The sequence below is a fragment of the Rana temporaria genome, chromosome 4 (assembly GCF_905171775.1).
Source record: "Rana temporaria chromosome 4, aRanTem1.1, whole genome shotgun sequence".
Taxonomy (NCBI): Eukaryota; Metazoa; Chordata; class Amphibia; order Anura; family Ranidae; genus Rana; species Rana temporaria.
The window spans coordinates 385,110,592-385,127,278 of record NC_053492.1 but is presented as its reverse complement, the minus strand read 5'-3'; the positions used below and the strand labels follow the sequence as shown (position 1 = coordinate 385,127,278).

The 16,687-nt window shown below is 43.4% G+C and overlaps 1 protein-coding gene across 4 annotated transcripts in view; it reads left to right on the top strand.

The window, feature by feature from the left end:
- Nucleotides 1-2,044: 2,044 nt before the first annotated feature.
- Nucleotides 2,045-16,687, top strand: part of ATL2 (atlastin GTPase 2) — a 127,410-nt gene continuing 112,767 nt past the window's right edge. For 2 of the 4 annotated variants that reach the window (XM_040351076.1, XM_040351073.1), the window contains exon 1: nucleotides 2,045-2,171. In XM_040351076.1, the coding sequence (XP_040207010.1) occupies nucleotides 2,090-2,171 (82 nt within the window). In that variant the 5' untranslated portion in view covers nucleotides 2,045-2,089. The remainder of the gene's footprint in view (nucleotides 2,172-16,687) is intronic. The other 2 variants (XM_040351074.1, XM_040351077.1) reach the window with 2 other exon arrangements.

Below are 16,687 nucleotides of genomic sequence, written 5' to 3'. Positions count from 1 at the left end.
TATGTCATGGCTCAGTATAGATATGTTATGACTCAGTATAGATATGTTATGACTCAATATAGATATGTCATGGCTCAGTATAGATATGTCATGGCTCAGTATAGATATGACATGACCCAGTATGGATATGTTATGACTCAGTATATATATATATGTCATGGCTCAGTATAGATATGTCATGGCTCAGTATAGATATGTCATGACTCAGTATAGATATGTCATGACTCAGTATAGATATGTCATGGCTCAGTATAGATATGACATGACCCAGTATGGATATGTCATGACTCAGTATAGATATGTCATGACTCAGTATAGATATGACATGACTCAGTATAGATATGACATGACTCAGTATAGATATGTCATGGCTCAGTATAGATATGACATGACCCAGTATGGATATGTTATGACTCAGTATATATATATATATATGTCATGGCTCAGTATAGATATGTCATGGCTCAGTATATATATGACATGACTCAGTATAGATATGTCATGGCTCAGTATAGATATGACATGACCCAGTATAGATATGACATGACCCAGTATGGATATGTCATGACTCAGTATAGATATGTCCTGACTCAGTATAGATATGACATGACTCAGTATAGATATGACATGACTCAGTATAGATATGTCATGGCTCAGTATAGATATGACATGACCCAGTATGGATATGTTATGACTCAGTATATATATATGTCATGGCTCAGTATAGATATGTCATGGCTCAGTATATATATGACATGACTCAGTATATATATGTCATGGCTCAGTATAGATATGTCATGACTCAGTATAGATATGTCATGGCTCAGTATAGACATGACATGACCCAGTATGGATATGTCATGACTCAGTATAGATATGTCATGACTCAGTATGGATATGTCATGGCTCAGTATAGATATGACATGACCCAGTAGGGATATGTCATGACTCAGTATAGATATGTCATGACTCAGTATAGATATGACATGACTCAGTATAGATATGACATGACTCAGTATAGATATGTCATGGCTCAGTATAGATATGACATGACCCAGTATGGATATGTTATGACTCAGTATATATATATATATATGTCATGGCTCAGTATAGATATGTCATGGCTCAGTATAGATATGACATGACTCAGTATAGATATGTCATGGCTCAGTATAGATATGACATGACCCAGTATAGATATGACATGACCCAGCATGGATGTGTTATGACTCAGTATATATATGTCATGGCTCAGTATAGATATGTCATGACTCAGTATAGATATGTCATGGCTCAGTATAGACATGACATGACCCAGTATGGATATGTCATGACTCAGTATAGATATGTCATGGCTCAGTATGGATATGTCATGGCTCAGTATGGATATGTCATGGCTCAGTATGGAAATGTCATGGCTCAGTATAGATATGTCATGACTCAGTATAGATATGTCATGACTGAGGTGACCAGCACTTTGTTAATAAAAAATGGCAGTTAAAAAAAAAATTGTGTTATTTTGAGCCATGCTTGCCTTCTCTGACTAGCAAAAAAAAAACATAAATTGCAGCCTCACTATGCCATCACATGCAGCCACTGTGCCAATCAAACGCAGCCACTGTGCCCAGTTTGCCCCATCAATTGCCGCCAGTGTGCTGCCAGTTTGCCCCATCAATTGCCGCCAGTGTGCTGCCAGTTTGCCCCATCAATTGCCGCCAGTGTGCTGCCAGTTTGCCCCATCAATTGCCACCAGTTTGCCATCTTCGCCCTGGGCACCAAATGGCCTTGTCCCAGCACTGATGCAGTATATAGATATGACTGAGTATAACATGACTCAGTATAGATATGTCATGACCCAGTATATAGATAATAGGTATGAGTATGACATGACCCAGTATATAGAAGCTGCCAATACAGAGCAGAGGACACGATCAGTACAGCAGCCAGAACGGCAGTGAGGCCTTTGCGCATGCGCACAACCAGCCATAGCCAGGTCGGTCCCAGGACCCGGGAGCATTTCTCTGGACTGCGGAGACTGGGTGAAACGTCACGGGAGGGGGCGGGCCTAATTTCAAAACCAAGAGCCAAGATGGCGGAGAGAGGATCGCTGAGGAATAGGACTCGGCTCGATTCGAAGAGAAGCCGGGAAATGAATCACATTGACGGGCCAGGTAGGAACGCTTTATATAGAAGAGGGTCGAATGGAGGATTGTTCCCGCTGGTAGGCGGAGACTTGGTAGGCAGCTGTCACGGGCTGCTTGGCCGTATCTCCTGTGCTGTGTGTATGCGGGGGGCACTGGGGCGCCGAGAACGGTGCGCGCCTGTGACGTCAGCTGGGCACCGCTGCGGTTCTAAAAGGGTTAAGAGCGCGCGTGTGGCGGCGGATCGATATGGGTCATTTAATAGCCCGGGAGGTCACGTGACAGGCGCGCGCCTACCTATATATGATAGCGCTACACAATGGCTGGGGACCTATAGTGTGCCTGACAGTCCGGCCATGTGACCTGTCTTCACACCTGTCATTCCCTCCTCCCCCCTCGCCTGTACTCCAATGGGGAGGGCGGGCACCATAACAGATGTGAGCCTGGCGCTGTGATTGGCCTGTACTGGTACCATGTACCCCGGCTATGTCTGTACCTCTGCCATATGGAAAACTCCCACAGAGGATCACCTTGTATCATTGCCCATACCTTCCATCTGATCCCTGTCTACACTTGTCTGCATGGAGTGTGTATGTCCCTCTCATGCTTTTGACACCCCAGGTTCATCGCTTAAAGTATGAATAAACTGGGCAATTTTTTTCACTGATTAACCATGTGACCTCTGGAAGATTTACCCCCCCCCCCCCCCTCATTACCAGGCAATTTTTTGCAATACGCAACTTAAGCTGACAATTGTGATCGTCATGCGACGCTGTACACAAAATATATATATATATATATATATATATATATATATATATATATATATATATATATAATTTCTCCTTTTTTTTTTTTTTTTTTTTTTTTCTGGTGGTACTTGATCACCTCTGCGTTTTATTTATTTTTTAACAAAAGACCAATTTTGAAAAAAAAAATGTAATATTTTTTTACTTTCTGCTATATAACATTTATTATTATTATTATTATTATTATTATTATTATTATTATTATTATTATAATAAAATTATATATTCTGTGTTTTTATTTTTATTTTTTCATGTTTTTGGTACAAAAATCCTAATAAGCATCTACAAACTATTGGATATATTTATGAATTTTTATTTTTCTAGTAATGGTGGTGATCAGCGACTTATATCGGGGCTGCGATATTGCGACTGACAATCTGACACTTTGTGGCAACCAGTGACGCTAATACAGTGATCGGTGCTAAAAAATATGCACTGTCACTGTACTAATGACACTGGCTGGGAAGGTGTTAATCATCTAGGGCAGTGATGGGGAACTTTGGCACCCCAGATGTTTTGGAACTACATTTCCCATGATGCTCATGCACTCTGCAGTGTAGCTGAGCATCATGGGAAATGTAGTTTCAAAACATCTGGGGTGCCAAGGTTCCCCATCACTGATCTAGGGCAATCAGAGGCTTAACTGTGTTGCCTAACCAGTACTGTATGTGCTGCTTTTATTAGGGGAAGAGATGGATTTTAGTCCCTGCTTTGCAGAATCCATCACTCCCCCTCTCCCCCCCCCCTGGCAGAACAGAGATCCACTTCATTTACATAGACAGAGCTCCATTTTGAGTCTCTGCCCGATGATCAGAGGGTGCCAGTGGACATCGAGTGCCCACCACCCACAGATTGGTTTCTGCTGTGAATCGGAACGCGCCCCCTGCAGGCCAGGAGTGCAGATCACGTGTATAATTTATGTGACGCGGCACAGAGCTGCTGCCCTATAGCAGTAAAACAGCTGCAGAGCGGTCAGCAAGTGGTTTAATAGCGACCTGCGGTAAACCTTGGTTCACGGTAGTGCTGCCGCAGCATGATGCGTTTAGTGGTGCGTTTTTGTAGAACGACTGTGAATTTTTCATACTTTATGCGTTTTTATTTATTTTTTTGAGAAGACTGGATTTTATAAGCAAAATCTTGCCAAAAATGCATGGGTATGCATTTTACACTTCTTTTTATTTTTTTTGTCTCCATTAAAGCGGGGGTTCACCCGCACATGACACTTTTTACCCTTAGCTTCATGCTCGTTTTGTCTAGGGGAATCGGCTAGTTGTTTTAAAATATGATCCGTACTTACCGTTTACGAAATGCATCTTCTCCGCCGCTTCTGGGTATGGGCTGCGGGACTGGGCGTTCCTATGTTGATTGACAGTCTTCCGAGAGGCTTCCGACGGTCGCATCCATCGCGTCACGATTTTCCGAAAGAAGCCGAACGGCTTTCTTTCGGCTACTAGTGACGCGATGGATGCGACCGTCGGAAGACTGTCAATCAAGAAGGAACGCCCAGTCCCGAAGACCCATACCCAGAAGTGGCGGAGAAGATGCATCTCGAAAACGGTAAGTACAGCTCATATTTTAAAACAACTAGCCAATTCCCCTAGACAAAACGAGCATTAATCTAGGGGGATTGTTTGAAAAAATTGTTTTATGGGTGAACTCCCGCTTTAAAGTCTCTGGGCCAAAATCGCACTGTAACAGCACCAAATGACCAAATCTCCCACACTGCACTGCTCCTTATATGTTGGGTCACAGGTGTCATGCAAAAGTGGGCGTTTGTGCTCCAGCCATATTGGCTCCTCATTATCAATGTCAGCGTCCCTTTATCTTTTCAGCATGACAAAAACACATGTTGCTGAGAGGAGGAGCCCAGTTGGAGGAAAAAAAAAAATAATGCGTGTAGCTGCGATTTTCATGCATTTCCATTGAAGTCTGCGGGGAAAAAAACTGTGTTTCGTTGCACCTGTAGCTTCCCCAAATTTGCATTGATGTGAATGGGCACCATTGAAATCAATGTGATTTCCATTGCCATGCTATTCTGTGTGAGCCAATGAATAGTACTTGATCGACGTACTGTACTTGTGACCGCCGGACAGAAAAATGTACAGAAGAGGCTTCAGGGACCCGGTCACACAGATAAAGGAGATCTATGCAGGTCTGGGTAGAACATGCAAACTCCATGCAGCGCAAGCTCAACTCGTTTTCAATTTTCCCGGTTCCCCACTATAATGGTGCGTTATGTTAAAAATGCAGACAGGCTGCATTTTTCTCACACCTCGCTGTACCGCATGTCGCTGCTCTGGTGAAATGAATGAAATGTTGTTTTGTGTAAACAAAAAAAATAAAAGGGGGGCATGACTTGTCATGTAAATAAATAATAAGCTGCGCAGCGTGAACTGATTAATCAATATAGTGATCAATATTGATATATAAAACATGTGCATATATGGTTAATACGTGTGAGAAACACATATAACATTTCAAAATGACCTTGGAATTACATGGGAATTCAACACCATATGAACTCTTGAATACCATTTATTATCACTATATGTGGTTTGCACAGGTGTCTATTATGTGTGCACGTGTCATTTTTACTTTACTGTCATATGAATTTTTGAATAGCTAATTTTGAAATGTTATATGTGTTTCTCACACGTATTACCATATATGCACATGTTTTATATATCAATATTGATCACTATATTGAATTATCAGTTCACGTAGCGCAGCTTATTATTTATTTACTCTGGCCCGGATTCAGGTAGATTTGCGCATTATTTACGGAGGTGCAGGGCAACGTTTTTGCCCTTTGCCCCCCGCAAATTTGCTCCGCTGCCCTTGATTCACGGAGCAGAAGCTCTGTAAATTGTGCGGGCGCGCCGGCAAAATGCCCGGCGCAAGAGCACGCAATTTAAATGATCCCGTAGGGGGCGGGAATCATTTAAATTAGGCGCGTTCCCGCGCCGATCGTAGAGCGCATGCTCCGTCGGGAAACTTTCCCGACGTGCATTGCGGCAAATGACGTCGCAAGGACGTCATTTGCTTCAAAGTGAACGTGAATGGCGTCCAGCGCCATTCACAATTCACTTACGCAAAATTCAAATTTCGCGACGCGGGAACGATGGGTATACGTAACATGGGCTGCCCCTGCTAATGGCAGGGGCAGCCTTGCGCGAAAACCGCCATACGTAAACGACGTAAATTGCGTACGCAGGGCTCGCGCAACGTTGTGAATCGGTGTTGGTATGCAATTTGCATACTATACACTGAGCACAACGGGAACGCCACCTAGCGGCCTCCGCAAGAATGCAGCCTAAGATATGCGGGCATAAGAGCCTTATGCCGCGCAGATCTTAGGCTGCAGTCGGCGTAACGAGGTTCCTGAATCAGGAGCACTCGTTACGCCGGGGCAAGTAAGCAATTGCGCTGTGTGACCTATGGTTACACAGGCGCAATTGCTTCTTGAATCTACCCCTCTGTTTTTATGTTTTATCTGACATTTTTTGCTGCAGTAGCATTTTCACTTGTTTATTTCATTATTTCTTAGAATTAATTTGCACCATATATCACCTATTAATTCTAGATTTACCAAGACCCGTGCAGTACATTTCCACAATATGACTTGTCATGTGACTAGAGAGTTCAAGGTCACATGACAAGTGGGAACCGGGGCTCTGTGGACTCGTGCTCAACTTTGCATATCGGCCTGTAGTCCACATTGGGAGCAAGTAGCCTGGGGTGACGGCTCTGATCCTACATGGATGTACCATATATGTAGTGAGTGTTGGACAGGAAGTATCTTATGGACAAGATCACAAGGTAAAAATAAAGGAACAAGGACCCTTACAAAAAAAAACGAATGCAGCTAATAAGTGCTGGTGTATGTATTAGAGCTGTACGATTGTTAAAGAATCGAGATCACAATTCTACACCCCCTCGCAATCTTAACACAGCATTTCTTCCATTCAGTGCAGAGTTCTCTGCTCAAGCCGACAAAAACAAAACACAGGTAGCCTGCCAAGTTTATCACAACATTGCCCAGGCGAGATAAAGAGCAACATTGTAACGCTTCTTTCTTTTAGATCAAAGGGATGAACTGAGGTCAGTTCAACCATTTTAAAGGGTTTGTTGACACAGGGTTTATATATATATATATATATATATATATATATATATATATATATATATATATATATATATATATATATATATATATATATATATATATATATATATATATATATATATATATATATATATATATATATATATATATATATATATATATATATATATATATATATATATATATATATATATATATATTATCACACACACAGCTTTTAGGTGCAGGAACTCAACCACGACCCCCGTTCAGATTTCACAAACAGTAGGAGGGTCTTAAAGATGCAATAAATACCAGAATTGCTTTACATGCAGAGTTCAGGGGGTTACACACAGAGTGCAGAGCTGTCACTTGTAAACACAGAAACCAGACTTCTGTGTTTACAAGTGATTGTGGTGAGCAGGCACCCAAGGGTCTGAGCCAGAGGTGGTGGAACTGAGTTCCCCCAAGTTCCCCCTGAAAAAAAGATATATATATATATATATATATCTCCATGCCAGTCCCTCTATTAGAGGCTGGCCTAGAACACTGTGTTGCTAAAACAAGTGTTGTAAATGCATAATATCGGCTGTCTTCAGGCCGGTGAAATGACTCACGGCCACTTTCCAGCTCTAAATGGCTTCTGAGGGAGGGGCCGTGATCTCCCTCTGATGTCAGCAGGGGAGATCACGTGACCTAGTGTGCTATGCCAGCCTCTAGAGCAGGGGTGTCAAACTGGCGGCCCTCCAGCTGTTCCGAAACTACAAGTCCCATCATGCCTCTGCTTGTGAGAGTCATGCTTGTAACTGTTAGCCTTGCAATGCCTCATGGGACTTGTAGTTTTGCAACAGCTGGAGGGCCGCCAGTTTGACACCCCTGCTCTAGAGGAACTGGCAGTGAAAATGTTATGAATTAAATTTACAAGCAATATCGGCGGGGGGGCAGGCACAGAGTCAGGTGACAGGGGGAGAGAGAGGAGAGCAGAGGGGTATGACGGAGGAACGCACTTAGACCACAGTGATCAGGGTGGAGCTACCCTAGTTATTGTGGTCTATTTAGAGAGGGGATACAGGAAGTGCAATACTCAGGTGTGTTTTTTTGTTTTTACAGTTTAGAGGGGCGCCGATTACACTGTGCTGTGTAATCTGCTTTAAGTGACCAGAACATATATTCTATTTTTTTGGGGTTAACAAACACTTTAAAGACTAAACCTTTTTTCCATCATTTGTTGCTTACAAGTTAAAATCTGTATTTTTTGCTAGAAAATTACTTAGAAGCCCCAAACATTGCACGCACGCTTTTAAAGCCCAACTCCATAAAAAAATGTAAATGTTGGATAGACTAGGGAATGCGGAATAAAATGATGTTCTTGTTCTCCTCCACTCTGGGTTGCGGCCCTCGCCGTCCTCAAGTACAGTTCAGGGATATTGATTGATGTACTGTACTTGTGACTGCTGGCCAGAATAGCTTTCAGAAGATCCTTCAGGGACTCGGTCGTACAGATAAAGGAAATCTATGCAGGCCTGGGTAGAACATACAAACTCCATGCAGCTACAACCCTCAGCGTTACACTAGGGGCTTTTTCACACCATATCCATTAAGCTGTATTGATCTACATTTTTACGCAGCATGGCACTGCATGCCGCTGCACTGGCAGCGCCATGCATAATTTTGAATGCAGCATGGTCTTTCAATACATATGTGTAAATTGTGCATTGTGTTCTAACAATTTATCACACCACATCTACACAACGCACACAGGCGTGCAAGCATCTTTGCCTTGTTCACATGGGGCCTGTGATAACATAGTTGCTGTGTCCCAATATGACATCTGTGTGGGTACGGGTCTGTGAAATGACACTGTCTGCGTTCAGGAGCCCACACCTGCACCCACGCAGATGTCTTATTGGGACACGACAAGCGTGTCCCCGTGCAGCTGTTGTGTCTCAGTAGACATCAATGGGACTGCGTGGATGAAGGCAGGCTTGCGGTATTGTGCGTCCTGTGTGGATGAGGGCAGGCTTGCGGTATTGTGCGTCCTGTGTGGATGAAGGCAGGCTTGCGGTATTGTGCGTCCTGTGTGGATGAGGGCAGGCTTGCGGTATTGTGCGTCCTGTGTGGATGAGGGCAGGCTTGCGGTATTGTGCGTCCTGTGTGGATGAGGGCAGGCTTGCGGTATTGTGCGTCCTGTGTGGATGAAGGCAGGCTTGCGGTATTGTGCGTCCTGTGTGGATGAGGGCAGGCTTGCGGTATTGTGCGTCCTGTGTGGATGAAGGCAGGCTTGCGGTATTGTGCGTCCTGTGTGGATGAGGGCAGGCTTGCGGTATTGTGCGTCCTGTGTGGATGAGGGCAGGCTTGCGGTATTGTGCGTCCTGTGTGGATGAAGGCAGGCTTGCGGTATTGTGCGTCCTGTGTGGATGAAGGCAGGCTTGCGGTATTGTGCGTCCTGTGTGGATGAGGGCAGGCTTGCGGTATTGTGCGTCCTGTGTGGATGAGGGCAGGCTTGCGGTATTGTGCCTCCTGTGTGGATGAAGGCAGGCTTGCGGTATTGTGCGTCCTGTGTGGGTGAAGGCAGGCTTGCGGTATTGTGCGTCCTGTGTGGGTGAAGGCAGGCTTGCGGTATTGTGCGTCCTGTGTGGGTGAAGGCAGGCTTGCGGTATTGTGCGTCCTGTGTGGGTGAAGGCAGGCTTGCGGTATTGTGCGTCCTGTGTGGGTGAAGGCAGGCTTGCGGTATTGTGCGTCCTGTGTGGGTGAAGGCAGGCTTGCGGTATTGTGCGTCCTGTGTGGATGAGGGCAGGCTTGCGGTATTGTGCCTCCTGTGTGGATGAAGGCAGGCTTGCGGTATTGTGCGTCCTGTGTGGATGAGGGCAGGCTTGCGGTATTGTGCCTCCTGTGTGCGTCCTGTGTGGGTGAAGGCAGGCTTGCGGTATTGTGCGTCCTGTGTGGATGAGGGCAGGCTTGCCGTATTGTGCGTCCTGTGTGGATGAGGCCTTACCATGCAAGCTGCTGTGAAAGGGCCTAAGTGTTGTGTCTTTGGTATGACTTCCAGTTAGTTCCCATGACTGACATACACAGCTTAGTAGCACTTGTCACCCTGAAGGACATGTGTGGGACAGCTGCAGCTACAATGATAGTGATCTGCAGTTGTCATGCTGCCTATCTGTTTTACTATATTTAAGATGTCATTTCTGGGTGTACGGTCTGAGCAGATGTATAATATGTTGATGTTGCGTAGTAAAAGAAATGCAACCTCTAGAATTGTTAGAATTTTACCAGGTGCCATTGAGGATATACATTGGATGCAAAAATAGAATTCTGCTGTAACCCAGGAATAGACAGGGAGGAGGCTTGTAGTTCATCTACCCCCCCCCCCCCCCCCCCCATACACATGGATGAACCAGGGTGGCTTTGATTTAAAGCGGAGCTCCACCAAAAAAATGTAAAAATTCTAAAATGCTGCAAATATATATATATATATATATATATATATATATATATATATATATATATATATATATATATATATTTTTATACATACTTGAAGTGGCTGTTACTAGGCAGATCGTCCTAATCTGCCACTTCCTGATCCGCGGTCCGTTTTCTTTCTTCTGCTCCTCAGCTGGGGAATGGGGGAGCGGTGTCTTCTGGGACCTTGTGTGTGTGTGTGTGTGTGTGTGTCCCAGGAGACATCATCCATTCGCGGCTCGCGCAGTAGGGGATCGGGCGGTGAAGCCGAAAGGCTTTACTTCCTGATTCCCTCACCGAGGATGGCGGCGGGGCAGCCGAGACCCGAGCGTTTGCTCGGCTTCGGCTGCCGTCATCGCGGGCACCCTGGACAGGTAAGTCTCCTTATTAAAAGTCAGCAGCTACAGTGTTTTTTTTTATTTATTTTTTTACCAGACCTCCACTTTAAATCCACTAGTAAAAAGGCTTGATTTAAATCAACTCGATTTTAAAGTGGTTGTAAACCCTTGTTTACAACGTTATGGCTACAGCAGGTAAGCCTATATTAAGGCTTGCCTGTATCTAACAAGGATATCTCCTAAACCTGCACGGTTTAGGAGATATCCCTGTATTTGCATCTGCTGACGTCATGTGGCACATGCGCACTTAAGCCAACTGAAGCAATGGCACTATATGCCGTTGCTTGAGTTGTACTGTACTGTTCCCCTGCGTGCATGCGCGGGAGTGACGTCATCGCGGCTCCGGCCAATCACAGCGCCGGAGCCACAATACCCGAAAGTCACTCCGGGACAACATGTCGGCGGCTGCAGAGGGAGACGTGGACCACTGCGGGGGTTTCGATCTGAGGTAAGTAATACATAATCCGCTAGTATGCTATGCATACTAGCGGATTATGCCTTTTGTCTTGCAGGGTTTATTGTTTTTCAGGTTTGTTTTGGAGGGTTTACTTCCTCTTTAAATCATAATTTTTAAAGAGCAACTGTCATCTCTGTCCCGCAGCTCCTCCTTTGACCCGCTGTTGACTCACCGACCAATCCCAATCACTTTAATGGGATGGTTGGTGATGCGGTAGCGACACAAGGCGAGGGACGTGCTGGCAGCAGGTGAGTGGATGCCGCTAACAGACGGTTTCTATGATGGATTTGAAATGACAGGTGCTCTTTAAATGTAAGGACTCATTCTTGCTGGTAGTTATAATGTTTAATATTTGCAAAATGAAGGTTTCCTATTTATAATAATAAGCTGTCAGTGATATCCGAACCGATGCAATCATACAGATTGTAGTGCACAAATAAAGGGGGGGGGGGGGAATATTCCTGAACTTTCTTTTATTTCATGGTTTCTGTGAAATTGTGTGAATGCATCAATGCAGTGCATGTTATCTCCGCTTGGATTCATTGAATTGAGTTTACCAAAAATTAAAATATTGCAGAATATACAGCCTCATGCTACATAACTAAGCTCCATTTCATGCTGAATAAACTCAATTAGTAATATATCTTAAATAGAAATCTAGCTAGATTTTGACTCTAAAAGCGTTTATTAAAATTTTGATAAAAATCCCAAAAATCTGATTTCTAAAAAAAATTGTTTTATCCACCCTGGTTAGAACGACACACACTGTCACCGTGCTTCTCATTGCCATGTCCTGCTTGTTAATGTGAAGGAAATGGCATGCAGACAGAACTAGTCCAGTTTGATTTGGGTATAGACAACATGGCATGACTTGTTACTGGAAAGGAATGCAGTAGAACACCTGTGTGGCAAGCAGCATCTAAATATTATTCCTGCTAACAGATCGATTTTTGAAATGAAAGGAATGTTAATGCTAAAGCCTAACTCCAGCCAAGTTTTTCTGTTTTGGATAGAAAAGAAAAAGGCACTACAGTGATACCTCGGTTCACGAACTTAATTCGTGAACTGACTCTGGTCGCGAACCGAATTGGTCGCGAACCGAGGCACATTTTCCCATAGGGTTCAATGTAAATCCGATTAATCCGTGCTGACCTTTTTTTGGGGGTTTTTGAAGCACAAAAATATGAAACAAATTACAATACACATTAGTACAGTATAGTAATGTATATTTTCTTCACAACCTTGCCACCTTTACTACTGCTCTGCACTTTCTTTTTGCCACCATGCTTGCGCTGCACATTCTTGTCACCTGCATTTCCACTTTGCACATTGTCACTTGCATTTCCACTTTGCACATTATCACTTGCATTTCCACTTTGCACATTATCACTTGCATTTCCACTTTGCACATTATCACTTGCATTTCCACTTTGCACATTGTCACCTGCATTGCTGTTCTTGTCACCTTCATTGCTGCTCCGCACTTACAGTACTGTAGTACAGTACAGTACTGTATGTGCTAAAAAGCACACCAAAAATCCAAACATCACTTAAAATGTTTGCAGAGTACTCACAGTACTTATTTCTGTGTGTCTTCTTCTCTCCACGGTCTTCCTACAGGAAGTCACGACCATGTGAGAGCCTGGAAATAGCATTAAAATGGCCGCGGCTCCTGTTCGTGAACCGAGGCGGAGTTCGTGAACCGGAGCATATTTTTATGAACTTTTCTGTTCGTGAACCGAGTTGTTCGTGAACAGAAGCGTTCGTGAACCGAGGTATCACTGTATTTGCCAGATTTCTAGTTGTTCGTGACCCTGTTCCCTATGAGGCCTATACAAGAAATGATGGGTACAATTGTCACTGGAAATGCACACAAGCAGTAAAAAAAGTATTGTTAGAATTTCTTAAGGTGGAACTGTGCCAAATGGAGCTATAAAGGGGTTGTTTTTTTTTTTTTTTTTTTCTAAATTGGTTCCTTTAAGCTAGTGCATTGTTGGTTCACTTACCTTTTTCCTTTAATTTCCCTTCAAATTTTTTTTTTTTCTTTGTCTGAATTTATCACTTCCTGTTCCTCCTCAGTAAGCTTGCCCCCATCATCCGAGCCGTTCTGGCTGTGGGTTAGTCAGTGTGCTCGCCCCTCCCTTGGGACTACATCCCTGCAGGGAGACGCTGTGAACATTCAGTGTGTCTCCCCACAGGGATGTAGTCCCATGGTAGAGGGCGAGCACGCTGACTAACCCCCAGCCAGAACGGCTCGGATGATGGGGGCAAGCTTACTGAGGAGGAACAGGAAGTGAGAAATTCAGACAATGGAGAGAAAAAAACATTTAGAAGGAAAAGGTAAGTGAACCAACAATGCACTAGCCTAAAGGAACCTATTTAGAAAATAAAAAACAAACCTTTAGGCTCCATTCACACTAATGCTTTTTTTGGTGCATTTTGCAGAAATGCAGGGAATTTTTTTTAACATGGTTTCCTATGGAACATGTTCACATCAATGCTTTTTTGTGTCTCTGTGTTTTTGGAAAGGGTCGGGGACTTTTTTTCCTGCAAAAAGCAGCGTTTTGCATGCAATAGAATTCAATGGACCTACATCCAAAACGCATTTTGCCGCGATTTGCGTTTTGTGTTTTTTTTTCCAACCTGTTCATAGCTGGTTGTTAAAGGAAATGTAAAAAAAGAAAAGTTACTGGCTAAAAAAAAAACGCAAATCGCACATCAAACGCAGCAAGCACCGCACAAAGCATTGCAAAAATGCTCAAAAGCAACATGCATAGGTGTGAATGGAGCCTAAGGCTCGATTCACACTAATGCTTTTTTTGATGCATTTTGCAGAAATGCAGGGAAATTTTTTACCATGGTTTTCTATGGAACATGTTCACATCAATGCTTTTTTGTGCCTCTGCTTTTTTGGAAAGGGTCAGACTTTTTTTTCCTGCAAAAAGCAGCGTTTTGCATGTAATAGAAGTCAATGGACCCGCGTTTTTACCGCGATTTTGCCGCAATTTGCGTTTTTTTTTATTTTTATTTTTTTTTAAACCTGTTTATATATAGCTGGTTGTTAAATGAAAATTGATGTAAAAAAAACAAAACGCAAATCGCGGTTAAAACGCAAGTCAAAAAACGCAGAAAGCACCGAAAAAAGCACTGCAAAAACACTCAAAAGCAACATGCATAGGTGTGAATCGAGCCTCACAACCCCTTTAAACCAATCCTCAGCTGACCTGCGTAGCTCCATGTACTATGCAGCTGTTGATCCTTAAAGCGGAGTTCCATTCATTGGTGACAGAAAACCTGTCGGTATAGAAAGATGGAAACCGAGAAGTTGTTTTTAAGGGAAGTTATCCTTATCCTGACTTCACTATGTGCTGAGTCACAGAAATGGAATAAACATGCAGCCACTAAAGTCCAGGGTCTGAACTCATTCCGCATGCTGGTTTTTCAGGTCAGTATCTCCTTAGTGATGCCAAAATGAGACTGACACCTTTTTTAAATCCTTAAAAAAAAAAAAAAACATATCGTGCTTCTCATTTTTATTCCTCAAATGATTATAAAAAGGAAAAATACCCCGGGGGCTTTGTGTTGCAGCAAAGAATAATACAGTTATGATTATTATATCGAAATCATAATTTTTATTTAGAAAATATTTACTACTGGGAGAGCATATGTTGGATTCAAAACATGAGCTCCAAATATGTGACATAAAACATATGCATAAAAATACAGCCAAATGGGTACATATACAATAACATAGCATTAACATCCTATAATAAATTAGAAACACTGACGCGTTTCGACCTCATCAGTGGCGTTCATCTTCAGGGGGAAAGGAAGAGCTGCTCTGAAATAGAAACATTGGGGGTTATTTACGAAGGGCAAATCCACTTTGCACTTGAGGGGGACATGCAAGGAAAATAAACAGCATTTTAGCTTGCACATGATTGGATGATAAAATCAGCAGAGCTTCCCCTCATTTCAGATCTACCCCTTAGATCTAAAGCAACTGCACTTTCAAGTGCGCTTGTAGTGCAAAGGGTATTTTCCTTTAGGAAATTTTACCTTATTGTGTAGGTGAAATTGTTAAGGCCCAGAGTTAGACAATTCACGGGTGCCAGGGCGCAATCGCGACTAGAATTAGCGACCTGGGGTACTCGCGTCCCTGTTCCCCCCCCGACCCCCCCCCCCCCCCCCAGCGCCACGCGATCGTGGAGCGCCGCTCTGGCCGGTAATTGAGGCCGCGGCCTACTGCAGGCCTATAATTCCTACTGTAGTTTGGTGCCATCTTGTGGTCGCCGCTGGTATGACAAGAGACGACCAGCAATACTAATGGAGATTTCTGCCTGTATTTACTGCCCGCCCATCTCCTTCCCAAAGTGGAGAAGAGCAGGAAGCGACTGTGGCCATCATCTGGCGCCTTTTGCGTAATGGTGAGTGTGGGGGGGGGGGGAGCTGGTTTAAATAGCTTCATACTGCCTTTTTTTTATTTATTTATTTATTTTTTTAAAGAAGTAAAAACTTTTTTTTTCCCTTAATTTTAAAATGATTTTATTCATGTCCCTGCTTGGCCTCTTTCACCTCCCCTTTTTTATATATATTTTTTTTATTCTAACACCCTAGAGAATAAAATGGCGGTCGTTGCAATACTTTCTGTCACCCCGTATTTGCGCAGTGGTCTAGCAAGCGCACTTTTTTGGGGAAAAAATACACTTTTTTTTAATTTATTTTTATTAAAAAAATAAAATGACGGTAAAATTAGCCTAGTTTATATTGTGAAAGATAATGTTACACCAAGGAAATTGATACCCAACATGTCTCATTTCAAAATTGCGTTCGCTCGTGGAATGGCGACAAACTTTTACCCTTTAAAATCTCCATAGGCGACGTTTAAAAAATTCTGCAGGTTGCATGTTTTGAGTTAGAGGAGGTCTAGGGCTAGAATTATTGCTTTCGCTCTACCAATCGCGGCGACACCTCACATGTGTGGTTTGAACACCGTTTACATATGCAGGCGCTACTCACGTATGCGTTCGCTTCTGTGCGTATGCGTTCGCTTTTCCAGGCAAATTTGTCAAACCCTGAAAAGCCCTATCAACAATAGAACATCTACAGCATGTGTAATCTTTATATTGAAGAGTATTACCAATTAACGGCTGGGGGTAGAAACCTCCCCATTTGTTGAGTTTAAAGCCAACCGCGGACGCTGTGGCTGGCACCCCAAATGGCCCACGAGGAAGTGGGCGGAATGGGGAAACAGCAGGGCTGCAGGTGAACGGACAGACTCCAGGCCTACGAGAGTTCTCACTGGTGCCCCC